General features: G+C 45.4%; 1 protein-coding gene across 4 annotated transcripts in view; it reads right to left on the bottom strand.

The window, feature by feature from the left end:
• Positions 1-27120, bottom strand: part of LOC147732747 (ATP-dependent RNA helicase DDX25-like) — a 1983894-nt gene that overhangs the window by 1647623 nt on the left and 309151 nt on the right. For all 4 annotated transcript variants that reach the window (XM_086957315.1, XM_086957316.1, XM_086957313.1 and 1 more), the window contains exon 3: positions 26825-26866. In XM_086957315.1, coding sequence (XP_086813441.1) covers positions 26825-26866 — 42 coding nt within the window. The remainder of the gene's footprint in view (positions 1-26824; positions 26867-27120) is intronic.

Below are 27120 nucleotides of genomic sequence, written 5' to 3'. Positions count from 1 at the left end.
TCAGAGATGAATGATGGAATATGTTCAGGAAGTGGAATACAAGGTAAACACACCACAAATCAAGAAGAGGCACAGCAGACCTAGGCTACATGTGTGTGCAGTGGTGGAATGGAATGTGGCATGATTGACATTGGCGCATTGATTTACAATTACATTAATCACTTGTTTTGGAAATACTAGGTTGATGTATATGCCTTTGGTCTGAAACTCTGAAAAATGTAGGTAAATGAAGTTTGGGCCACAGACTCACGTCCCGGTGTTGTGGTGTGGCCCTGTAACTGTTCTGTGCTGGCTCCTATCTTGTTCTTTCTGATGATTGCTGTGCAACTAGAAGAGTAGAGTTAATCAATGTATCCAATTAGCCTCAGTCTGAAAATGTTCTCGCTCAAGAGTCTTGTCTTTTTCGCACTACACCGTAATTGGTTTCTATGTTTTCATTTTGTTAACTTATTTCGTAATACCCCATTTCTTCTTTCATAAACACTTACAGGCCGGCCTTTCACCCAGCGCTACTATATTATACGTGGAGCAACAACTCAAACTTACCTTACCAATCATCATCATCATCATTCTGCCAGAGGCTCCCAAGAATGATATAATCAATCAATCAGTCACAACAGTGTCCATGGAAGGGAGGAAAAAATGAATGACGAGATACAACCACACATTTGGCCCTGGATAATACATTAACTTTAATATCATTTTCATATTTTTCTTTGATTCCTTTTTCCTCTTCATTTATTTTATGCTTATGTTTGGTAATTGATTGTTCACTTAAAGTATCTCAATTTGGTTTGATAGCTTTCAGCCCGCTACAACAGGTATTATGGTTTCTCAGAGGGCATACAGCCTAGGCAAAAGTCATATCATTCATATCATAAGTAGTACTTCCTTTGAATTGTGTAGTAGTAGTTAAGTAATTACCACTTCTTATTAACCATCCAGTTAATAAAACCTTCATCGTGCATCCATTTCGTTGTTCTTAATTGACTTTACATTTATTGGAGAATTGTGGATCAGCAATCATCGTCTTCACTGTTTTGCTTGTTGTCTCCATGCGTACTGTTTTTCTTTGTCAAACCTTTCCCCAAATCCCCGTTCCCATCCAATCATCAAACCCTAACCCTCTTCCCCCGGGCTGTGTGGTTATTGAGGTGTGATGTTACTACATTAAATATATACACCAACAATTGATCACACGCTTGCTGGGGCAGATGTGGTTAAACCAACAATAATAAAATCAAACGTCAACGAGGCAGGGTGAGGATCTTCTTCTGCTTGCCCACCCAAGCTCACTATGTAATAGTGTACAAGGCAATTAATTTCCCAAAGTGACCCAACGAATAAATGTTAATCATTGCTGGCATTGTTTGAATTTAATTTTAGAGCATGTACGTTTACGATTTGTATTGTGTTTTATTGACTCCAACGCAACTACAGTTATCTTCTACTTTTTCAGTCCTCGACACCATTGATTTCTTTTAGTTCGTTTAGCAGCTGCAATATTGTTTGTATTTTTGGTCCGTATTATGTACTGTAATTTTCTACTTCTCTCACATTCTTTTTCAGGCAAATGACTGTCTCTTTGTTTTCGTTTTCCAATGCTAGTGCCAGTGTCTAGGAGTCTACTCGACTACTATCACACAACCACTGCATATTCTCCGTTGTCTTGGGAAACCATGCAGCCCTTGCGGTGCCAAACATAATCATCATCAATCACAGGTAAGAAGAGCAGTTTGCTGGGAGGTATAATGGAGGAGAGGCTGGTAGTACTAATAGGACAAATGTTACTTTGAGTGAGGGGCACAGCATCTATCTGTTTGAATGTTACACATGTGGTCAGTTAATAAAGTATTTCAATCAAACACTGGCCGCTGCCCTGCATCTAGAGTAAACCTTGTGACGTACAACAGTAACCCCACCACAAAATAACATCATATCATATCTGTGTAAGTTGAAAATAAATAACATTTATTCATTTATAAAAATATACTCCTATCCCCACCCTAACCCCAACCATAGTCCAAGTCCAAAGAATGTCCCACAAAAATAACCCCAACACCCAATTCCCACCCACCAACAAAAGTATTAAAAAAGGGGCAAATCAACAGGGTCCTTTACAATTGGCGGGCTTTGAGGTGTTTGTCCACTAAAATTTTTACACGCTCCTCTAATTGGTCCTCCAGCTTGGCCACCCGGAGGAGAAGTTGTTGCCGAAATGCACGGCACCTACATTTGCAACCATGCTGTGAGGGGGTGGCAGATGTTAAATGGCGGCGGTGAGCGGCTGCCTGGCCGCGGCGCCCTACTCCTGCAGCTGGAGCCTTGCTGGGGCCAGACACATTGGAAGAGGCAGCAGCTGCTGCCGCCGCCTCTTCCTCCTCCTCCTCAGCCTCAGCCACCAGCTTGCGGTACTCCTCCACAATGGCCTGCAGTTTCCTTTGCCGGGCCCTGGCTGCCAACTCCTTCCGTGATGGTTTTGAGGAAGGAGTATTAGTATCTATAAAAAAAGTAACAGAACTGTAGCAAACTCTTCATAATGAATTCAACAGTACATAGTGGCATTGTAGCACTATCAAGCGCAGTCCATACAATTGGTGTCAACTTTTAGTATCTATCTAATCTGTCCTCCTGCTTCCTCAGCCTGTAGCATTTGTTGAAGTTTTTTCCGACATTATACTTGCCCTAGTACTGGGTGGGCTTGAGTACACAAGAACAAAAGTCTTTTGTATCTCTTTTAATTTTTCAAAGTAAGACTCTGCTTCCAGTGACAGTCTTCACCTATGATGAATACAAATACATTTAGGGGGCATCCACCCAATAAAAGTAAATGTCTATCATTCTTTATTATCAGCTTAGCTAGTTTCACTTTCACCAGCAAACCAACCACCCATGTGTCCACTCCTTCCTTGCCTTGGGTTTCATGGACACAAACTCCACTCACGATTCTTGCTATCCACTGTATCCATGCACCCATATTCTTTTGCCCAACCGGGCCTGCATTTTCTTTGACCTTACAGTTCTACCCATCCTTTAACAACCCATGCATCCGATTCATATCAGCCATGTGAATGAACCTTACAAAGTATCCTTCTATGGTAGTTAGTCTTATTATTACATCTCTTAGTCCTCCCTTCCTCCTTCCACCCTAGTTCACTTCTTTCCCTTTTTGTTCAACACATGCCTCAAGGTCATCTGATCTGAATTTTAGTCTTCTCCATAAGTTTCACAGCTGAGTTGGAGTCTGATGGAAGAGGCCTTGTTTACTCAACTAAAACTGGTAATGCTACAAAGGGTGTCTTCTTCAACCATTGTATATTGTCCAGTACAACTTCAAATTCATACTTTCTTAATAAGTCTTATAGCACAGTGAGTAAAAAAATGTCCCCCATCCACCTAGTAATGCAAATAAGTAATGAATATAACTTACCACCGCCCACCGCTGAACTTTCCTCCCCCACTGATGCTCCTGCAGGTGCCGCATCCTCTGTCCCCTCCTGGATGGCAATCTCTTCGCCGCTGGCCCCGTCGGCACTGGTGGTAAGTATTGATTGTGCACCTATAAAAGCAAGTACACCTTTTTAGATGCCTGCACACCTCCCCCTATTTTACTAGTTGTACTTTTTTAACCAGGAAGGAAGATTGAAAAAACAGTTACGTACAACATGAATCGTTGTGACAGTGTAACTAGTCCAAATTGCGTCCTAATGTACAGCAGTCACATTAGACACGAGTTTAGTTTTCCTTTATTAGATGGTCCCTAGGGTCATCTAATCTACTCCTACTCTAGTCTTTGGAAAGTTAGCCTGAGCCATATAACCATTTTTAGATCTGTGTCTACTGCTTTGCCCATGTTACCTCACAGCTTGTTGCACAGTAAGAAAGACACCATTGAGGCCACATGAGTGTCGGATACAATTGACAAACCAGTATTGTTAGTCCCTGTTGCTAATCCATAATGTAATGTTGCACTTTTTGCCATGACTGCTAAAAACTGGCATAGTTTTATTCACTGTCTAACGTGCAACATTTTTCTCATATGCAGATGAGAAAAGAAAATTGCCTTCTACGAAACAAGGGATTTGCAGAGCTTTCGAAAGATGCATGTGTAACCACTTATAGTATACGTTAAACGGTGAGAGGTCTCCCACAATTCACACATTTCTCTATCGTGAACTAGATGTACAAAATGTACAGTATTTAATCTTCTTCATTTTGCATGGTGGAGCAGGATGTTTTTCATGGAAATACTTACAAGTTACAACAATACAAAGCTTTTTATTAAAAAAATAAAGTTTTTGAACTTGCACGTAGACTCTGTGGTATATTTTCAGTTTCTGGGGTGTTGTGGACTGAAACGAGCGAGTGAGCAAGCAAAAGGGTCTCCTTCTGTTCTGGCCTGGGTTGTGTAATAAAATCATTGGGTATATCTAACTATCTTCGTGTGGGGGTCGGGAGTGGGACAAATGACTATGACCGAGACACTTTGGTAGGTAGACTAGAGGGTCATTGGATTATGGGCTGTTCTGACTGAGTTCTGTGACCAGGGTGTAAGGTCCAACCTCCCTATCACCAACATCAACAACATCCTAATTTCTTGTGCATAGTTCTGTATGTGTATGTGCAGAGAATAATAACCACAACAGTAGTAGAAGTATACTAACTGAACAAAAATTAGTAGGCAAACATCTGGTTGTGCATTTTTGTTGGTGGGAATGGACCCAGTGCCTACAGCTATTCTATCACAGCTTTATTCAAAAGAATACCTTAACTAAAGAGTGGCCAACAGGGCAAGCTTAGCTACACACAGTCTAATAGTAGTAGCACAGAGAGTCTTGGGGCATAGGCAGTTTGAAGGAACTGAAAGTCAGGGATGGCATTGGATAGTTAGTTACCCAAAATTTGGAAAACAAATTTAAGACCAAAGAAGGTTTTTCTAAAATTGAATTAGGAAGGAGGAATAATCGGTTGGAAAAAATAAAGTGCGTTAAAAAGTTAGGGAAATATAATTGTTAATATAAGAACTGTAGGACTTACTGGGGCCAGCAGCAGGATCCGCGGTAGAGGAGCGCTCCTCTTGTGGTTGTCCCGCCAACTCGGACCCCGTCTTCTTGCCCTTGGGTGGTGCTGATCATGTAAGAAATAATAAAAAAAGAGAAACATTAAGTGCTGTGAAACAAAGACCTCATTCAAAAATCCTCTCAAACATTTTAGGGAACAACAATTCCAATAAAATTGACTTCAAAGTATAAATGACTACTGGCTTGCAAGATCCACAGACCGTCTACTTATAGAACACTAATCAAATGTGCCATAAACATTCTGATTGCAGAATATACTAAGGAAGCCAGTACCACCTGACCTACACCACCTATTCAAGATTCCAGACGGGCCAATTGTTCAGTAAGTCGGCATTTCAATTTTATTTTTGCCCGCAAACATGCATAGATAATGACATGGAGGACACATGCATACATTTGTACATACACGTAATTGTTGGTTGCTTGCATCAGAACTGCTACTGACTCACCTGACCATGCTATTGCTGTGCTGCTAAGCCTACCACTCAGTAAACAAACTCAAACCGGTTCTATGGAGCGATGGGGTAAATAAGAACTAACTAAGCATTCAGTGACAGAGGAGGTGTCATGCAGACCGTTAAAAAAATATGAACTAATACTATCCATCCACCACTATTTCACTAAAGGACAATGTAAGGACTAGACTCTAGCAATAGCATCAACTAACTTCAGTTCTCTAAAAACTCTAACATCAATAATCAGCAGCCCAAGCCAGCGCTAAGTTACAAACCAGTAAGAGAAGTGGCGAGCAGCACCTGTGTCATACAATAATAGAAGAATTTGAGACGGAATTCATCTGCAAATTAACTAAGCGCACCAGTAACCGTGTTACTTATTCGTCCAAGAATTATACACAATACTTATACTACTATAATATATATAAAATTATTAATATTACTAGCAACTCACCAAGCCCCACGACTTCAACACCTAGCAGGTCCAGCAGGTCCTGCTCCCTGTCCAGAATGTCTGCCCACCGGTGGGCCAGCTGCTGGTGGGTGCCCTGGATTTGCGAGCGACGGTACACTGCCCGGCGCACCTTCGCCTACCGGCGGTGACGCTCCTCTGGGAGGTAACCGGACCTTGGCCTGCCGCCTGCTGCCAAGGTCAAGGGTAGGAGGCACTGCATGAAAAAAACCAGGGCGGCCACCTCCGCCTCCCCGAAAAGATTCCGGGCCTGCACCCCTGCAGGTCGCATTCTGCCGCAAGGCAGCCGGCTCTTCTTGGGCGCAGGCGCCTTGCCCTTCAAGCCGGTTCTGCTGCTCCCCTTTGCCATGGTTCTGGGGTGGAGGTGGAGGTGGAAAAGAAAAGTTATAACAAAAGAAAAAAAGTTAGGGGGAAGAAGTAGGAGCTTAAAGAAGTAAAATAAAACAGTAGAAAAGCTAAAAAAAAAAGGTGGAAAAGTAGAAATAAAAAGGAAAATATAAACTTAGGGACAGAGAGAAATAGTTGAGAAGTAAAAAAAGTATGAAAAACTGTGAAAATAGGTTAAGATTGAACAGATATAAGGTGGATAGAAAACTAGGCCCAGAACCATAGCATACAGTGTGAAAAACAAGATGGCCACGCCCATCGCGACCACGTGGGTAAGTTCACGTGAGATTTCATGCGAACACGCACTTTCTTAGTGTGAACAAGTAGTTGTGTTCCCGAACAAGACGTGCACCGCGCGAACGCGTTATTCGCGACCCGGAAGAGGAAATCGGAAGCGCAGGCGGGACAATTGAAAAAACAAGATGGCCGCGCCCATAGCCCAACCACATGGGTAAGGTCGCACGCTACAATCCCCCGAACACGCAGACAGCGCCCCGACCACGCACTACACGCTCCCGAGCAAGAAAAACGGCTCGCGAACGGGACCAGCTAGCTACTACGCAAGCTCGCAAAGCTCGCGTAGTGCGAGAACGGCTTCGCGTAGCTTCGCGGAGTGCGGCTACGCGAACTACGCCCACCCTTAGTCTCAAGGCGCTTGTATGAATACTGCTGTGGAACCCATCCTGGCTTTCCCTGTGAGGCGTCCACTCCTGGGCACCCCCAAGGTGGAGGCCAGGCATCCTTAGCGTTGTGGGGACCGTTGTGGAGATTAAGCAAGCTATTGCCCAGAGTTGCAGAGTGGGACTCCATGATTGGAATAGGCACCGAGGCGAGAATTATCAGGTCTGTGGAATTTTTGAGTCCAAGACCCGCTGAGGCGGGGAATTGAACCCTGGTCCCGGGATAGACCTCTGCATCAGGGTCTGCCGCTCTAATCATTGAGCCATACTTCTCCACTATGATAACTTGCGTGTGTGTAAAGACATTACACACGCCTCCCGTGGGCCTCCTACTTCCTATTCTTTGGTAGTACAGTGTAGCCCCAGCGATGCTCTAGGCCTATCCTTTGTTCGTGATGCGGTTCTTATACCACTATTTTAGTCTATGGTTTGATGTGCCCCTAGGATGCTACTGTATATTGTGCAACTTATTGTATGATAATTAAGTATCTTGTTATGTGCTTGTGCCTCTGACCTCAAAGAGTTCAGAAGGGTTGTGTTAGAAATAAATACATATATATTTTATATATAACCTGTGTGGTGTCCTTTCATTTGGTATTAAAGGGATTACATATGGTAAAACAGCTGGCTTCACATGCCCTCTTGAGTTTAGCCTAAGACTGCTTTGTCCATGCTACCACTAGGATAGCTGGTCTATAAGGTTGACTTTACAACCATCACCATAAGGGTTGTTTGGACTGATGCAGGGTGCCCACTAGAATAGTGGACATCACATATCAGGCCAACTTCTCACATTGGTGTGCAGCGGTTGGGATAAGAGCTTGCTGTTTTACCAATTGTAATCTTTGAGATATCATTTGAATGATCACATTAGGTACCTATTGGTACATATAGCAAGACTTCTAATACTTAAGTTCTACTGAACTTAGTTGTTGTAGACCAAAGGGCCTAGCACACCCTGACTACAACTCCTAGAGAGGTTAGTAGGAAACACTCAGTGTGGGTAGGTGCACACACTACACCTCACTATATCATGTCTGCCACAGGTGAACCTAGTGTATCTCTACCTGTGGGGGTGACCCTCCAAGGGCACCCTCCAGATATGATATTCGCGGCTTCAGAGAGCTGAGACACTTGTGTACCACAAGAAAGCTGAAACAAGGTTCTAACCCTACCCTTCAGCAACTGATAGAACTCCTAGAGGAATCTGAAGTTCTTAAGGCCTCTGGTTCAGGCCCAACAGGGAATGCAGATGAGGTCTTACCCTCAGCAGATGATGCCACTGATCCTGCAGTCATAGAAGATGAGGATGAAGTTGAGGAAGTATCTGAGGAAGAGGTAGACAGCCAGGCCCAAGTTAGGAGACTTAGCCAGGCTAACCTAAGCCTATTTGGTGCTGAGAATGGGACAGCCCCATTCAGGCCTCCAAGTGGACTTAACCAGTGGTATAGGAGGGAAAGATCCTACTCTAGGGAATCTCTCCACTCCAATGCCTCAAGGGGTTCTCAGAGGGGAATGACTTCCCATCAGAGAAGAGAACACCAGGCTAGGATGAGGGAAGTCAATCTCAGAATAGAGAGAGAGGAACGTGCCCTAGCTAAAGAAAAACTTGCTTTTGCTAGAGAAAAGAAGTTGAGTGGGTCAGAACCCACTGGTGGCAGCAATATTTCTAAGGGTAAAGACAGGTCCTATGACAATAGACACCGGAGAAAGATTGTGCCCCCCTACAAAGTTGGGGATGACATCCACAAATGGATAACTGCTTTGGAGAGGGCCTGCAAAGTACAGCAGGTACCCCAAAGTCAGTGCGCAGCAATCTTGTGGCTCTCCTTTTCAGAAAAAGGTAGAGATAAGCTCCTCACAGTTAGTGATGATGATGCGAACAATTACACTGTCCTGAAGTGAGCTCTGACTGATGGGTTTGGCGTAACCACTGAACAGTACAGGTTGATGTTCAGAGATACCCAGAAGACAGACTCAGGGCTGGACTGATTTTGTTGATTGTGCCACTAAGGCTCTGGAAGGCTGGTTATATGGAAGTAAAGTAAAGGACTATACAGGATTGTATAATTTGATCATGAGGGAGCAAATACTTAACAATTGTCAGAACCAGTTATTGCACCAACACATGATTGACTCAGATCTGACCTTTCCCCAAGAATTGAGAAAGAAGGCAGACAAATGGGTCAGAACCAGGGTTAAGCAGAAAAACCAGGTCCAAGGTGGTGATCAGAAAAAGGCAGACCAAAAAGGTGGGGATCAAAAACCAAAATACCAGAAGTCTTCAACAGACGCCCAACAATCTAATAAAGGGGGGTCCCAGAACTCTAAGAAGAAGAAAGAAGGTCCAAAGAAACCTTGGTGTTATTATTGTAAATCTGCCTCTCACTGGTTTTGTGAGTGCACCAAGAAAGGTACAGCCCCTACCAATGTAGCCCCTAATGCATCTGCACCCCCCTAGTACAGTTAACAGTGGCAGTTACCAACCCAAGGCTATAGTGGGGTTAACCCTGGGTACTGAGATGGATTCTGGCCTAGACAGGATTCCAACTCAGGCTGTTCTGGTCTGTAATGGGGACATGGTTATGTCCTCTACTGTGAGTTCCAGTACTCTGGGCAAATACAAACGCCTTTGATCAATGAAAAAGTGGCTCAAGCATACAGGGACACATGTGCCAGTGTCACTATGGTGACACCGGACTTTGTGGACCCTGGCCAGATTGTACTGGGTTATAATTACCTGGTGACCAATGCTAGCAATGTCACTACTACACATAGTGTGGCAGTTGTTAATTTCTCCTGGGGAGGGGTAACTGGCCTCAAAAGTTAGATGAGCCAGCCTGCTCATCTAGCCCAGCGAGGGGTAACTCAGGAAACCACCTGCAGTGTGCTGCAGGGAACCATCCTGCCTCTGAAGCCACCAACTAAAACCCCCTTCTTCCCTCCCCCTAAGAAACTACACAAGAACTCACCATCCATCCCCCCAAGAAGGACGCTGTGACCATCAAGCGCTGTTTGGAAGCACCTGCCTGCTGTGAACACTGCGGGGGGAATCAACCAGGTAAACAGTGCTTACTGCCTGAACTGTGCACCTGCGCTGCCTGGCCTAAGCTGTGACCGATCCTCAGCGCTGTTCTGCCGAACTGTGCTTCAGGCGCTATAACCCCCGGTCACTGCTACTGCCCAGGACTTGGCTGTATTGCTACCGGAACTGTCTGCCCCCTAAAAGCTATCATCTCTAGTCGCTAACCTGCCCAGAACTGTGCATGCCCATGTAATGTGCCCCTAAGCACTGAGCCCCTGGAAGCGCTAGATTGCCCTCACCGCCGCCGTCCAGTACCTGTGACTTGGTAAGAACTGGGGCCTCAGAGCGCTATTCGCCACACTTGCCGCCGGGGCCCCATGTGTGGTTGCCGAACCGGCGCTGCATTGCCCCGATCACCGCTGCTGGAGTGTGCGCCTAGGGACCGTAAATCACCGCCGCGGCCCAGGCTACTGATGTTCTGCTCACTGCCGCGGCCCCTGAAGTCTGGGGAGGGCCGCCGCGGTATTCCCGAAGGCCGCGCTAGGCCGCTTTAGTTGCCGCGGCCACCGTCATGTGACAGAGGCGTCGGCCGCATTATTGGCCACGTCCCCGCCAACACCGCACAGCCATTGGAGGGGGCTGCCGCGCACCCGCAAGCCGCGCTGCCATTGGCATCTGCGGGCGAGCCTTTGTTTAGCCGCTCCTGATTGGTCCGCGGTCCCGAGAAGGCAACAAAAGGCCCGGGACCAGCTCCACCACTCGCAATGGGGCTCAAAAGAGAGCACAAGCCCCCCCAGTCTGCCTCAGGCCTGAGAGAAGTCGCGGTGAGCCCGCTTAGCCAGCACGAGCTCCCGCACCACGCCGCAAGGGTCCCTCGAAGGACCAGAAACTGAGGTAACACACCCCCCCAGGGGAGGGCGAGAGACTGTGGAGGCAGCGGGGCTGCAGAGGAGCCTGTGAACAGAGTGAGGCAGCCCCACGTCCGCCTTTCCCCTCCTGAGACTGTAGCTGGGCTCTGATTAACCCTGGAATGCTACTGTATATTGTGCAACTGAGGTGAGAGGGAAAAGTGACTAGAGGCCTTCTGAACTGGGGCTACAAACTGCTTTAGATCCTGTTGTACGGGGCCTAAGTTAACTCCCCCCTTTCAGGGGACTGTTCTTTCTAGGGCGACCTGGTTGGGGAAATGTTACACTTGATTCTGTTGTGCCATTTATGCTTAGGTTGAACTATACCCATGATTCCCTTGCACAAGAAATGTTTTATATTGAAACTAGTCTTATGAAATGCCGCTGGGAACCCCGATCTTCCAAGTCTAATTAGAGCAAAACTTTCCTCACAAGGTCAGAGCAGGCAGAACTCTTGAGCAAATTATTTTTAATCATCGTTTAACACGGAGTTGGTTTCCAACGTGCCCAAAAGACAGCACAGGCAGAACACATGAGCAAGTTGAAATTAATGGTTGTTTAACATTGAGTCGCTCACCCGATTTCCATACGCCTCATTAGTTTCTGCAAATGAGGGGAAACCCACTTGAATTCCATACACCTCACAGGGAAACCACCTCGGCTTTGCCTGCCAGGTACAGGATTACGGCACGCAGGCGTAGAGAGAGCCTTGCGCATCATCACTCTACAGGAGCTGCACCGCTGAACTGCTCCACGCGCCCTCAAAGATAAGGTAAGGAAGCACGCACACCTTTAAAGCCACCGGTAGAGGATTCTGAGTGGGCTTGGGCGGCGGCACGCGCAACTTTCTGTTCAAATGAGTTGCTTTTCTGAATGCAGTTACTGGACGACTTCAAACAAGTAACGGATAACGAAAAAAATCTGCAGATTTAGGTCCACTGGTTTAACGTTACCTGTACCACCGACACGGCCAGGTGGCAATTAATGACGCAGCAGGCCATATACCCATACACTGCAGGCAGAGACCGGCACGAAGGTGCGGATACAAAAGTCCTCAGGTTTCTAAGCCACCATTTGGACATAACTGCTGTGTTCTCAGTGGTAGAAGTGGGCGGGATGGGAAGGGCACGGTGTGCCCCTACTTCTAAAAATTATTTCAGTCCGTTCCCCTACTTCTGTCTTTCAAAAAAGCATCCCGGGACTGCAAAAATAGTCCAACTTAAAAACGATAACTTTTTCTTTCAGCTTTCAGAGGTGGCTCGCACTTCTCTGTTGGACTTCAGAGGCTGCGCTGAGCTCGCACAGACCGAGGGCAGGCCCATTGTCATTCCGATTGAGGCGGATTATCCCTTTCGAATGACAATGCGCCGCCTTCTGACTATCATATCATGCTGAGTTAGTGATTACAGAGGAGCTTTCCCCAGACAGTACTGTGGGGAACTTGCCACCATGTGAAACTTGTCAATGTTAGACACAGAGTCAACTGGGCAGGAGGAATGAAGGGACAGAAGAGGAGACAGGAAAGGAGAGGTGATGGGGTGGGTGAGGTGATGGGGTGGGAGAGGTGACTGGGCAAAAGTAGTAATGGGCAGGAGAAGTGACGGGGCAGGAGAGGTGACGGGGTAGGAGAGGTGACGGGGCAGGAGAGGTGACGGGGCAGGAGAGGTGACGGGGCAGGAGAGGTGACGGGGCAGGAGAGGTGACGGGGCAGGAGAAGCGATGGGGCAGGAGCAGTGGACGGGGTAGGAGCAGTGACGGGGCAGGAGCAGTGACTGGGCACGAGTGGTGATTAGGCATGAGTGGGCGCGGTTAAAGGAGCTGTAAACGGGGCAGGCGCTGTAAACGGGGCAGGAGCGGTGACGGGCAGGAGTGGTGACTGGGAAGAGTGGTGACTGGGAAGAGTGGTGATTAGGCATGAGCAGGAGCGGTAACCGGGCGGGAGCGGTGAAAGGACAGGAGCAGTGGACGGGGCAGGAGCAGTGGACGATGCAGGAGCAATGGACGATGCAGGAGCAGTGGACGGGGCAGGAGCAGTGGACGGGGCAGGAGCAGTGGACGGGGCAGGAGCAGTGGACGGGGCAGGAGCAGTGGACGGGGCAGGAGCAGTGGACGGGGCAGGAGCAGTGGACGGGGCAGGAGTGGTGATTAGGCATGAGCGGGCGCGGTTAAAGGACAGGAGCGGTGGACAGGGCAAGAGCAGTGGACAGGGCAAGAGCAGTGGCGGGGCAAGAGCAGTGGCGGGGCAAGAGCAGTGGCGGGGCAAGAGCAGTGGCGGGGCAAGAGCAGTGGCGGGGCAAGAGCAGTGACGGGGCAAGAGCAGTGACGGGGCAAGAGCAGTGACGGGGCAAGAGCAGTGACGGGGCAAGAGCAGTGACGGGGCAAGAGCAGTGACGGGGCAAGAGCAGTGACGGGGCAAGAGCAGTGACGGGGCAGGAGCAGTGACGGGGCAGGAGAAGTGACGGGGCAGGAGAAGTGACGGGGCAGGAGAAGTGACGGGGCAGGAGAAGGGACGGGGCAGGAGAAGGGATGGGGCAGGAGAAGGGACGGGGCAGGAGAAGGGACGGGGCAGGAGAAGGGACGGGGCAGGAGAAGTGATTAGGCATGAGCAGGAGTTGTGAATGGGCAGGAGCGGTGAATAGGCAGGAATGGTAAACGGGTAGGAGTGATGACGGGGCAGGGGAACTGACAGGGAACGAGCGGTGACTGGGCAGGAGCAGTGACTGGGCAGGAGCAGTGACTGGGCAGGAGCAGTGACTGGGCAGGAGCAGTGACTGGGCAGGAGCAGTGACTGGGCAGGAGCAGTGACTGGGCAGGAGCAGTGACTGGGCAGGAGCAGTGACTGGGCAGGAGCAGTGACTGGGCAGGAGCAGTGACTGGGCAGGAGCAGTGACTGGGCAGGAGCAGTGATTGGGCATGAGCAGGAGTGGTGAATGGGCAGGAGCGGTGAACGGGCAGGAGCGGTGAATGGGCAGGAACGGGAAACGGGTAGGAGTGGTGATGGGGCAGGGGAACTGACAGGGAAGAAGCGGTGACGGGGTAGGAGAAGTGACTTGTACTTATGTTCCTTGCCTATTTATTTATATACTGTTGCATGACATCCACTGATTTGTCTGCAAAGCATACCTGTTGCCCCGATTTTTTGTCCTGAATTTTGAGCTCCTGTCCTGAATTTTTATACTCAACAACCTGAATTTGCGCCCATGCCATTGTTCCTGCTTATACTTAGCACGCTTTACATAAACCTGTATTCCCTATGAGTATTTGCTTTTTCCTGAATTAAACCTCAAATAAACATGTTTATCCATTGTTTGAATTAAATAACGTTATAAGCTGTAACTGGTCAGTGAAATGCTAAATGTACTAAAAGTTGGTATGTTTTGCGATTTCTAGCCACACCCCTGACTCCGCCCACTGATCCACTCTTCGGTTATTCCCGCCACCTGATTCTCCACCCACAGTTCCCCTACTTTTTATTCCCCACTTCGACCACTGGTTATTCTGCTCCCTTGGAAAATAAATACATAACACACCACTGGTTTTAAATAAGTCCCAGCAGGTTTGTTCTTACGGAGTCCGTTAAAAGTACATCGATTGAATATGCCCTGGCTGGTGCGGGTTGGCTCCATTTGAGTAAATTAAAAGTACACATGAGTCAAACATGCCCTGGCTGGTAGGCTGGCCGGTGGGTCAGGACACTGGTGGGGCTGGAGGGCATGCCATCGTTCTCCGCACTTCAAGTTCCCAGGGATTGTTTATACTTTCTCTTTCAGCAGTTTGCTCATTTCTGTTACTTGTAGGTCCTGTTCATTTAAATGACCTCTTTCAGTAGTGTCCTCAGGTTTGTTTAATAAAGGTCGAGTTCTGATTGTTTCCTCTCTAGGCCACTTGCCCGCGTAGGTTTGTCTTAAAAAATTACGCCAAAATAGGATGTTAAAGAAAGCATGTCCAGTTCGAAGGTAGATTAAATAAGTAGGTCTATTGAGTAAGATGTTACGAAGAGCACCACCAGGAGCAGCCTTCCAGCTGCTCAGCCCATCCTCCAAATGACTCACTCACCAACATTCCACAGCCACCTCACACACCAAAATTCCACCACCACAGTCACACTGGTTGAGCACCAGGCATAACAATCATGTACTACATTAAATGTCCAAGTGAAACCAAGTCCTGGGCACACATAAGATAATAATACAGAGAAAAAGTATCCGCATTGTTCAAGAAAAAATTAATACGTTCCGGTCAATTGTTCTTGTAGGTAGAATATTACTTTGTCTTTATTTTATTTCTCAGTTGGGCAAAAGTAACCAGCCAACACGTGTTTTGTCGCATTGGAAAATAATTCTGCAACTTCCTCACAGCTGAATATCAGAGGAAAAAAACTTGGTGGTCGCTCCACCGATGATAATTCCGACCCAGCTGGTCAAGATAAAGTTCCAAAATAGTGGACTGTTATGGGAGTACAGATGCACCACAGTAATGGCGAACCAGTTGTTGGAGGTGCCGTGAAGTTTCAAAGACCAATCTGTAGTTCGGTACTAGAAATGGATCTTCAGCGAGTGTGCTGTGGTTGTTCACAGCAGACAGTATTGGCTGGTTTCTTTTGCCCAACTGAGAAATGAAATAAAGACAAAGTAATATTCTACCTACAAGAACAACTGACCGGAACTTACGAGTTTTTTCTTGAACAATGCCGATACCTTTTCTCTGTATTGTGTGCCCAGGACTTGGTTTCATATGTAATAGTGCAGGGTTTCCCTACACTTATTCTTAGGGGTTAAGGAATTATCCCCTTACCTGGTTGCACCATACACTACAGAGCCCACTTACAGTTACGTTTACAGAACAGAGTGCCACACTTTCTGAGGTACAATAATCCTTCACCATAGTAAACTTAAATGTCCAAGTGGACGGGGAAACCAGGATGAGTAAAGCACTGTTGGTCTGCATATAAAAGGCAAATGCTTTTGAAAACTAAGGAATCCATAGTAGTAACACATTTTGAACATGGCCATAATGTCAGTTAAATTATTTTTCAAAGCTGTGATCACGGAATCCTTCCTCTAGAAAAGAGAGAAAATATCCCTTCCATTTTCAAATGTATTGTGTTAAAACAGGGGTCTCCAAACCGGTCCTGGAGGGCCGGATCCATGCCAGATTTTTGAGATACCCCCATTGAGATGCATGTAGTAATTTAAAAAATCTGGCATTGATCCGGCCCTCCAGGACTGGTTTGGAGACCCCTTTGTTAAAAGATTAATAACCTTAAACACCAATCTAAAGATTAGACAGCTTACAACCCCCCCATCCAATGGATTTATTAACAATTTTAAATAAAATGTATTTGTTGTGAATGACTATTCGTTTCACAGAAGTGATCTATTAGTTTGACCAATGGACAGGTGATGAAACAAAAGGCTATTTAACTTTTGTTGTGTTACAACGGTGGAAGACGCCAATACCAATTAACACGAGAAGCTGCACATGCAAGATTTTAGACATCTCGTTTGCACTGAAGGTGAGTGCTTGAATACTAAGATATGGCAACTTATTTGTATGAGCAGCAATCCAATATTTCCAGACTAAGTGAATTATTTTGTTCGTATTTATGGGACCACAAGATTTTTTTTTTTTTTTTACATCAGTGAAGTGTCTCCTCACGAGTAAATGTATTGAGAATTTTATAAAATTATATTTTTCGTTATTTATTTAGGAGTTTTATGTAGCACTGTAGGTCTCTTTTCATAGACTTCCGTGTGTAAACAGGAGAAGGAGTAAAATGAGGCGATAAGAGGAAGCTACAGGTGGGGTAGAGTGAATAGGGATATAAACAAACTAGGACACGGCTACCGTCCCTGTGTAGTACTGCAAACTGACTCTTGTAGAACCATTAGCATAGAACACTGAACAATGGTGTTGTCATACATCAATATTCTAAAACAAACCTAAGACACTACATGGGTCTTCCCTTAAAATAAAACAAAAAAGAAGAAAGCTAAACAGTGGCAAAATGTAAATAGAAGAAGAAGGAAGAGAAAGAAACAGAAGAGAAAGAAAACATAAGAGATACACTTGTATTAAGAAGAAAGAAACAAGAAAAAGGAGCATTATTTCCTATATCTAAAAGGAATTTGCCTAACTCGAACACTTCGCCTCAGGGTAGCATTCCCCGTACAGTCTGAGTTGGAAGTATCATGTACACAAAACTTAGAAACTTTTACATCAGTGGTGTTGTCATTCAACAGAGAAGAATACATATTTCTCTTCATTAAAAGAGAACTATTCCACCACTGCCCATTGCTAAGCTTAACAGAACTTCCTCTCACATGCAATACTTGGACTGGAGAGCTAATCTTAGAAGAACCTTTTTGTACATGAACAGGGTTTTTAATACAAACAATCTCCTGATTTTAAATCAATATCTTTTACTCTCATTTTCACATCAAAATAGGATTTTTGTTTGTTTTGGACTGATTCAACTTGTTTTGTAACACTTTCATAAGACCATTGGGTACCTTTGACCCATTTGCCCATCCATGCAGGACAAGAGATGGTAGCAGCTCTTTGTCCACGCAACATCTCAAAGGGTGAAACGCCTGTTGAGTGAGGTGTAGTGCGGTAAAACCACAACATACTTCTCACTGAATTAGCAACAATACACTTGTTAGAAAGAGCGCATTGAATACATTCACCCAACACCCTATTCACGCGCTCAACTAAGCCGTTGGTTTGAGGGTGATAAAGTGAACTCTTAAGATGTTTAATAGAACAATTTTCAAGAAAATGTTCAAATCCTGAACTGATAAATTGTGTGCCATTGTCTGTTATTAAGAATTCAGGATAACATCATTAAGAAACTCTATTACTGTCTTGGTACTTACCTCCCAGTTAGAATAGTAATCCATGAGAGCAAAACCAAATTTGGAAGATGAGTCAAGAGCATGGAAAGGGCCTACAACATCTAATCCCAGCTTTACTCATGGTACAGAAGGCATTTTATAGGGGTAAGTGGAGGAGTATGCAACTTGACAGCTTTGTCACATCTTGAGCAAATTACACAAGATTTAACATAATTATCAACAAAGCTTCCATGGAAGGCCACCAGAATGACAAACGTACTCTTTTTTTCGTCAACGTTGCACCCAGATATCCTTCATGAGCATTTTTAACTAAATCTGCTCTCAAAGTAAGAGGAGGTATAAGTTTGTCCCCTCTAAGCAAAAGACCATCCTCAATCGTCAATTCATCTGCAACTTGTAAGAAGGATTTAAAATCAAAAGACAAATTCCTCTCTTTAGGCCAACCTTTTTCAACAAACTTCATTACTTGAACTAATGACATTTTTAAGAGCATCACACCATTTCTCTCTGACACTGCACATAAATGAGGTACATCTACAGCTGCTACAATAGAATATTATTTGTCTTCTAGTCTTATATCTGGTTCAACCTCTACAATATCTGATGAACAAGATAAGAAATCTGCACATCCATTTTTTGAACCAGGAATGTATTCCGCAAAAACAAAAATCAAACTGAAGAAGTTTAGACGATAACCTTGATATTCTGGGAATAGAAGACCTGATATTCTTACCACTAAGGATAAAGACTAAAGGTTTGTGGTCTGTTTGGAGACAAAACTGTTGCCCCCAAATAAAATTTCATAACAGCCCACCAACATGCCATCAATTCTTTTTCAATTACGGAGTATTTAACCTCTGAGGTAGAAAGTACTCTAGATGCATAACCTATGGTTCTAACTTCTCCATTCTTTTTTGTGTAAGAACCGCTCCTAACCCTACATTACTTGCATCTACTGTAAGAGTGCAGGATAGAGATGGATCATAATGTTTAAGGACCTTTGGAGAAACTAACTGTTTTTTTACCCAATCAAATACTACTTGACAATTTTTGTTCAATTCAAAAACAACTCCTTTCATCAACATTTGAGACAATGGTCTTAACTTACTTGCAAAATCTGGAATAAAGCGTGAATAAAATTCACATATCCCTCGAAAGGATTTGAGAGATGCTTTATCAGAAGGAGACTTTGATTCCACAATGGAGTCTACAAGTCTTGCTTTAGAAAAGATGCCATGTTCATTTACTAAATGTCCTAAGTATTCAACCTCTTTTGCCCTGAAAACGCATTTGTCTCTTCGTAAAACAACCCCTTTATTTTGAAATCTGGATAACACTTCTTTTAAAATGTTGTGATGTGTAACATTGTCAGGGTCGAAAATAAGATCATTATCTTGGAACACACACAGTCCGTGAATACCCTTGAGAATCTCTGACATCAAACGTTGAAATACTGATGCCACTGAGGCAAGCCGAAAGGGCATGCATACATATTGAAATGTACCAAAGGGTGAAACAAAAGCAGTGAGGCTTCTTGATTGCGGAGTAAGTTCAACCTGATGATAGGCTGATGCTAAGTCTAATTTCGTAAATATTTTTGCACCTTTAAGTGTGGCTAGCATTTCATTTATGTTGGGGAGGGGATGAGTGTCCATCCAAATTTCCTTGTTCAGGCAACGAATGTCAACACATACTCAATTCCCCATTTTGTCTACGTGCCACAACTAAAGGAGACAACCATAACGAAGACTCCACAGGTTCAATTATCCCTTTAGCGCATAAAGATTCCAACTCCTTCTCTAAGTCCTGCCTGATGCTAAAAGGAACATTTCTCAATTAATTTGTGACTGGAGAAGCTCCTTCCTTTTCAATAATTTCATGTTGGAAGCCTTTTATTTTCCCTAGATCTCCAGAAAATACATGGGGAAACTCGCTCACAAGACCTTCAAGATCAGGGTGATCTCTAATGGCTAATACTTGATCTTTGGTACCTGGTCTAAGCACCATCCCAAATAGATTTAAACCTGTGTGTGCTACATAGATTTTTCCAGCTATTCTCCTCCCCTTGTACGCGAGGATATCTTCAATGTAACCCGACAAATCAATTTCACGTCCTTCATATGATACTCCAAAAACAACCGGGGTTGGCTCTAATCAGTAAGGCTGAGCCGTAATCACTAAACAGGGAGAAAGTGCCAATACTGATCCTCTATTTGTCTTCTTATTCTAACACCCAAAGCAAAGACACCTTATCCAAGCTGGGGTATACTATTCAATAGCTCTTATTTTACAAAATCATTTTAGAAGTACATTTATTTAAACTTTCATCATATACTGTCAAAAAACAGAACATTATTGAACATAGAAAAATAGGACACATAAATAGGGCAATAAAATCAACCATACATTCCAAAATCAATCATATCACAGTCATACCACATACATTCATACATTCATATCACAATACTTGGCCCAATTGAATACAGGTAAACAAAAGGGCTAAGTATTCGGTCTGCTATGTAAATATAGAATTATTTACAATGAATTATCAAATATACTCATTCCTTTTGATTTGAATCAAATGAATCCTAATAATTAAGTAAACAATAAGTAAAAGTAAATGGAGAATTCAAAGCATCTAGTGTGACAGCATGTTAAAAATAGAAAAGATGTATGTGCTTTGGGTGTTCGAATAAGAAGACAAATAGAGGATCAGTATTGGCACTTTCTCCCTATTGTTTAGTACTTCATATGATACAGCTTTGCGATCAGGGGGTAATAAGGATCTGTTGCTTGATGCAATTCTAAAGTGATCATGGAGATGCGAGCACCAGAATCCACAAGGAGACGTAATGACCGATCTCCAACTAAGATATCAACATAAGGATCCACACACATTTCTGGATTTCCCACAATAACATCATCTCTTACTTGAACTACCACATTGCTCAATTTTTTTGTGACACAGTCTTCCTCTTCACTTTGAACATTTCGTTCTGTGACACACTTTACATGTACAGGCTTAGGACGTGTATTAATTCCATTTTTTTGATATACTTTTGCAAAGTGTCCTATTTTATTACAATTCTTACAAGTTACAAATGTTGCTGGACACTTAGCTCCTCCGAGATGAGGTTTAAAGCCACACCTGAAACAAATGTTACTTCTTGAGAAGAATGAATTTGGACTATTCCACGAATTTTGTCTTTGATAACTTTTGTTATCGGTAGTCTTTGAATCTTTTGTTTTAATTGCAGAAACAGGTTAATTCTTCTTTTCTTCTAATTACTTTGCTGACAATTGCGACGTTTCAATACTTTTAGCCACTTTGATAGACTATTCCAAAGTTGGATTACCCAGTGACAGAAGTTTCTGTTTTATGTTCTTATCAGTACAATGGCAAATAAACTGGTTGCAAACCAGCTGTTCTGAAAAGTTTTCAAATCGGCATTCAGCTATTAGCCTTCCAAGTGCAGTGATATAAAGTATCTACATACTTGTGACGTAGCATAACTAGACTAGGTTGAACATCAAACCTGGTATGCAATTTATTTAATGTTTCTTGGTACTCATCAAGAGGATTTTCTTCGTTAACAGGAATGGCAGCAAGATGTCTCAAAATTTCCCTACCCTCATAGCCTAAAGAGTACAAGAGAAGATATTTTCTTCTTTCAGGCCTAAACCTTGTCGCACCAATAGCCCCAAGATAAGTTTCAAAACCATCATACCACTGCTTCCACTTGATGGGTGGATCACCAGGTGTCTCTAAAAATGGTGGTGGAGCAGTAACACTTCTGCATTTTTAAATTAATGAAGTTAAATAAGTACAAATGGTCTAAATAATAAAATGCTTCACTGGTAAAGTAGAGGTTTCTAAAGTCAATACCTAAAAGATCCACGGGATGTCAGTATTGTATTGAGCAAAATAAGTACTGCAAGATAAATAGCTATGCTGTGTGTATCAGCGTGTATTTTCCATGTTTATACTTATCACAGTTGTAATTAATGTGCTATGCTGTGCACATTATTCTTAAAATCGAGATAGTCTCTTATGTCATTTTTTATTCATCGGTGTAATTTTGTACTGATGCTACCAATATCGTAGCTCACAAATGAAAGATGAATAATGAAAAAATTTCCAATTTTTTTTTTCAAAATTCTTTTTACTAAAACACACTAAAAGAAATCAAATACAAACCATAAAATACACTGGGTTCCGGTAAAGCAAAATAATAAATGATGTCACATCCTTTTAATCACAAAAAATACAATACAAATAATGACCTACGGGTTCAGGGATCCACCGACCTAGGTAAGTCATTTTACACAGCTGGGGGAGCACAAATATCCCCTCTACAAACATTCCAAGCTCCCCAAATTTCCCCCACTTCCTGGGTCTCCCCCTGGCCACATACACAGCACGCTCTCTAAACATACACCAGTCCAGGTCCTCCATCCACTTCCCGATAAAGGGCAGTTGAGTCGCCCCCCATAATTGAGCAATATTACGCTTGGCAATAGTACATGCTAGCGTGGCCCACACCTTTCCGTGAGACGTAAGATCAGTTGGTTCCAAAACATTCAAGAGACAACGCTGTGCCTCCAAATCAAAGTCAACTCCCCACACCGCTCGTATTTTACCATGAACAGCGGACCAATACTCCCGGATAAGGGTACAATCCCACAGCACATGCAGGAACGTCCCAGCCTCACCACATCCCCTTCTGCACTCACCACTGGCAGCCAAACCCATGCGCACCAGTCGTGGGCCAGTGACATAGCATCGGTGAAGGATCTTCAATTGCACCAACCTGAGTCTCATCTGGATAGCAATGACTCTAGGCGTAGCCACCGCCTCCCTCCAATCCTCATCATCAAGGAGCAGCCCATTGGCAGCCCATTGATCTCCGACAGCCGCTAGAGGGTCCCCCATATGGTTAACAAGTTTTTTATAAACCAGGGAGATCGTTTGTCGGAAGATGACCATCCAGCACCCGATCCTCCAGCAGGTAGGCCTCCGAGGGGGGTCACCTCCCGGGGAATACTGGCTAGCAACGGTGTCTGATCTGCAAGTAGCGAAACCGCTCACTCCCCTGCAGTTGATACCTCTCCTGCAAAGTCTCAAACGTGAGGATCCCATCCTTACCCCACATATCACCCAATCGGGAGATCCCAATAAGGTCCCACTTATCATAGCCTTTGGTCTTCCATAGGCTACCAAAGCATTCCAGAGTGTCTTCAGATCAGCTGGCTAACCATACCTCTCTTGATCTTGTCGCCAAGTCCATTTACATTCCAACTCAATGCGGAGATCCCAGCCACCCTTTTATCGGACAACATCATTACACCATGAAATTACAAGATCGACTGACGGTACCCAGTGCGAACGAAAAAAACATACAAAAAACCAAAAAGCACTCCCCGAACACCCCCCACCAACCCCCCTCCCTGCACCCCTGCATACGCCGCACGGGCCGCCTGCTGGATAGCATCCTGGTCACGATAGTTGAGGACACACGCTATGATTGGTCTAGGATTCGCCCCGACCTGGGGTCTGCCACCCAGCACTCTGAACGCGCTCCACCGTGAAAAACTTACTGAGGCCCTTAGGTTTGAGATGATTAAGGATGAGATTCTCGACAAATAGATCCGTAGCCTGCCCTTCAGCCTTTTCTGGGACTCCCAGGATGAGCACATTGTTGCGTCTGGCCCGCCCTTCATATTAATCGAGCCGACGATCCGTAGACTCCCTTGAGGCCCTAGGAGCACAGACCTCCTGCTGCAACTGGTACACGTCATCAATAAGGCTTGTTTTTACTTCCAACGTTTTGACTTTCTCGTTCACCTTCAAGAGGTCCACCCTGATCAGCCCCATTTCTATCGAGACAGTGTCTACTTTGGTATCAAGAGTCTCCATCTGCTGGCCCAGGGACGTCCGGACCCCAGTGATAGCCGCCATGAGGTCCCTTGAGGACGGTTCCTCTTCCGCGGAGCGGTCATCGGATCTTCCGTCAGGACCCTTCTTAGACTTGAGAGGCGACCCCTTAGGCACAGTGTATCTATCCAGCTTATTAGACTGCACCTGCCTGGCACCCCTGGTGGTCTTGGGTGCCTGTCTCCCAGAGTCCGTCCTAGTCGCCATGGTGTCCCCCCAAGGGCTTCCGCCGTCCCACACAGGAATAGTCTGTGGGAGGTAACCGCTATCGTGCAGTGTCCAGCCGCTGAACAAAGGGACCGATACCATCACCCACGCAGCCACAAACCAAGTCTGGCCCCGGCCCCACAGCAGCAACAGCAACCGGGCCAAGTATCTCCTCAGGCCCACACAGTGTTCCGCTCGACTCCAGCCGTGGGCCACCGGGCAAAGGAGGGACCACCCGGAGTGCCGGACACTCAGGATAAATAGCTACACCCAATCTAGGCTCCGGGACAAGCACACGGGCCCAGCGTGGTCCCCAAAACACAAGGGATCACCTCACCAAATCCTGGCCCTCCGTGGCGCGACCCACCGTTTATACGAGGGGGCCGACCGGCCCCCGCCCCTGACACATCGAATTCTGGGCGGGCCACCCCGATAGGGCCTCACTGCGGCCCACCAGGAAAGTCCTCAACACAGAGCGGCCGCCCACCCCTGACACATCGAATTCTGGGCGGGCCACCCTGATAGGGCCTCACTGCGGCCCACCAGGAAAGTCCTCAACACAGAGCAGCCGCCGGGTGTCAGGCGCCCGCGAAGCAGCCGGGGCGCGGTTCGCAACCCCACTGGAGAGGGCACCTCGGGGCTCAGTACAGGTGGCCAGTCCGCCGCAAGCCCCTTTTCAGGCTCCCCCCATGTCTGGGGGGGGGCCCAGAGTAGTAAGCAGGGCCTAGGGGGAAAAGCAGCCCGCGGTCCCCGCAACCGCCGTAGGCAGACTCGGTCGCATCCCGGCAGGCGCTGTTGTTGGATTACAGCCGGGGGACCGCAGGCACTCGAGTCCCCAGGTTCCCACGGCCACAGGCCGCAAACTGCCAAGCGAGGCAGCGCGATCACTGGGGCACCCAGGAGAGCCGGGACTGTCCAGGCAGGCGTCGCTTTGGTTCCTCCACCCGTCGGACGGGTAGGGGGACAGGATTACGGGCAGTATGGTGAGGCGGAGGTCGGCCGGAGCCGATCTTCAAGCGGCCATTTTGGTCGCTGGCTCTGCTCCTCCCCACAATTTTCCAATGTTATGTCTTCTAATAGTGCTGTGTACATCAGCGCTGAATTACAGGTGCACATGTACGCTCTATGAAGACGCGATGAAAAATAAATGCCCTTTGCTGTTCCCTTTGTCTGCTGTCGCTCCCTTTATAGCACTGCGACGTTGAGCAATGCAGCTGACTGACGATCTCTGAGTCAATTAGTACTCTGCGGGCAATTTGCAGATTGTGACGTCAACATCGATGAGTATGCGTTTCACTGCTTGTATGCAGGATACACCTCATGCGTCTCGCTGTCAGCACGTCATCACGCTTCCAACCCTAAGCGTGTAATGATGACCGTTGCTGAAATGCAAAAGTTACCCATGAGTTGACTGCACTGTCCTCAATGTTTTCCTTTCCGCCCTGCTCCCACGTTATAAAGTATATCGCGCTTGCATCTGAAACGCCTCTCCTTACTTGGTACGTCGTGGGGAGAAATCTCTTTTCCTCAGCCAATCCTCTTTAAAGTCTTCTGTGGCAACATCGGAAAATTCATAAGTGGTGGGTTCGTTGTGATGGCCCAGCGCCCGTCACCATAAAAGATGTTATGAACAAACAAAAACACGTTATGTAGAAGGTCAGTTGGTTGATTTATTGATTAAGTAGCTGGGCCATAGGAGCAGATCAGCTACGGTCCCTGTGTAGTACTGCCAACTGACTCTTGTAGAACCATTAGCATAGAACACTGAACACTGGTGTTTTCCAACATCTATATTCTAAAACAAGCCTAAGACACTACAAATAGCTGGGTTAAATAGTACGTCGTGACAACCCCAGTCCCGTGCAGAGCTCAACAAAAGGCATTTTTGTAGAATTTGGTTTTCATAGGTTTTCAGAAAGGCCCGCAATTGTGTTCAGATTTCAAGCTGGTGTTAAACCTTTAAGTGCTGCGAACGTTCGGCAGACGTCGCGTGCACTACCTAGCTAGTGCTGAGCACGTCCGCTGAACGTTCCGATATCGTTCGCGCAATGGGACGTCCGCACTGGGGCGAAATTTGCAGCACGCTTAACGGGTTAATAAATCTAGGTCCTTTCTCGTCTGTTGATTTATAAGACCAGCAAACTTCATATAGATGTTTGCTAGTTGCGATGTAGTATGGTGTCTGTTTTTGCCCATATACTATACCTTCTTGTTCAACAAAGTAACATCTTGCTCAACCGAGAAATAAAATACATGTGAAATAACGTACTAAAAAAATGAATACAAGTGCGTGACTATATGAACAACAATGAAGGAGGACCTGAAAGAAATCAAATCCTTTACTTTGATTTATCATTAACACCTCAATACATATTTAAATGACCCTGCCTACCATGATAACTGCTTAAGCAAAACAATGTATAACCTTGTTTTCAATTATGCTAAATAAAGGCAAAGAGAACCCTACGAGAATGCTGGCCGAAATTGCAGCCTTATGCTTCATACTGCCACCAAGCCAAGAGCTTCTAGTCTTCAACGTCAACCTTTATTTTTAATTGATCGGGGGCTTAGGACGGCAGGACTGGTACATGAAAATGTAGCAAAAGCTGGGCTTTAAACAGTCGCCTTACGTGACCATGTTGGAGAATGAGATTTCTGGTTGCTCTGCCCCACACAAGGTGCGTCCCTACAGAGACTATGATTAATTAAAACTCAATTTAGAAATGCGGTGATCCCACAATAGGAATAGATATGTTGTGATAATAAATAACGTAATTTTTTCATTCACAGCTCCTAAGTTTCAATCTATTAAGGTACCTTCCACGTCATCGTCGTAGTCATCGCCTTGATCCCATGTCTCTGCAAGCAAAAAACAAAAAGCATTTAACAAAAAATGTTGAACACAAAATTCCAACATTAACTATTCCTCAAATTTTTTATAGTTAGGGTTTCAACTGTATTTAACTACCAATATACATATTTCTGACACAAAAGTGGGATCAGGTTACGGTTAGACACCGATTAGCTCACTTTGCAAGTATCATCTAGTTCACTGATACTCTAAGTATACCCTGGGGCCACATGCGGCCCTTCTGAACTTTAAATGCGGCCCC

This window comes from Lissotriton vulgaris, chromosome 2_1, assembly GCF_964263255.1.
Source record: "Lissotriton vulgaris chromosome 2_1, aLisVul1.2, whole genome shotgun sequence".
Taxonomy (NCBI): domain Eukaryota; kingdom Metazoa; phylum Chordata; class Amphibia; order Caudata; family Salamandridae; genus Lissotriton; species Lissotriton vulgaris.
This window is presented reverse-complemented; position numbering and strand designations above follow the sequence as displayed.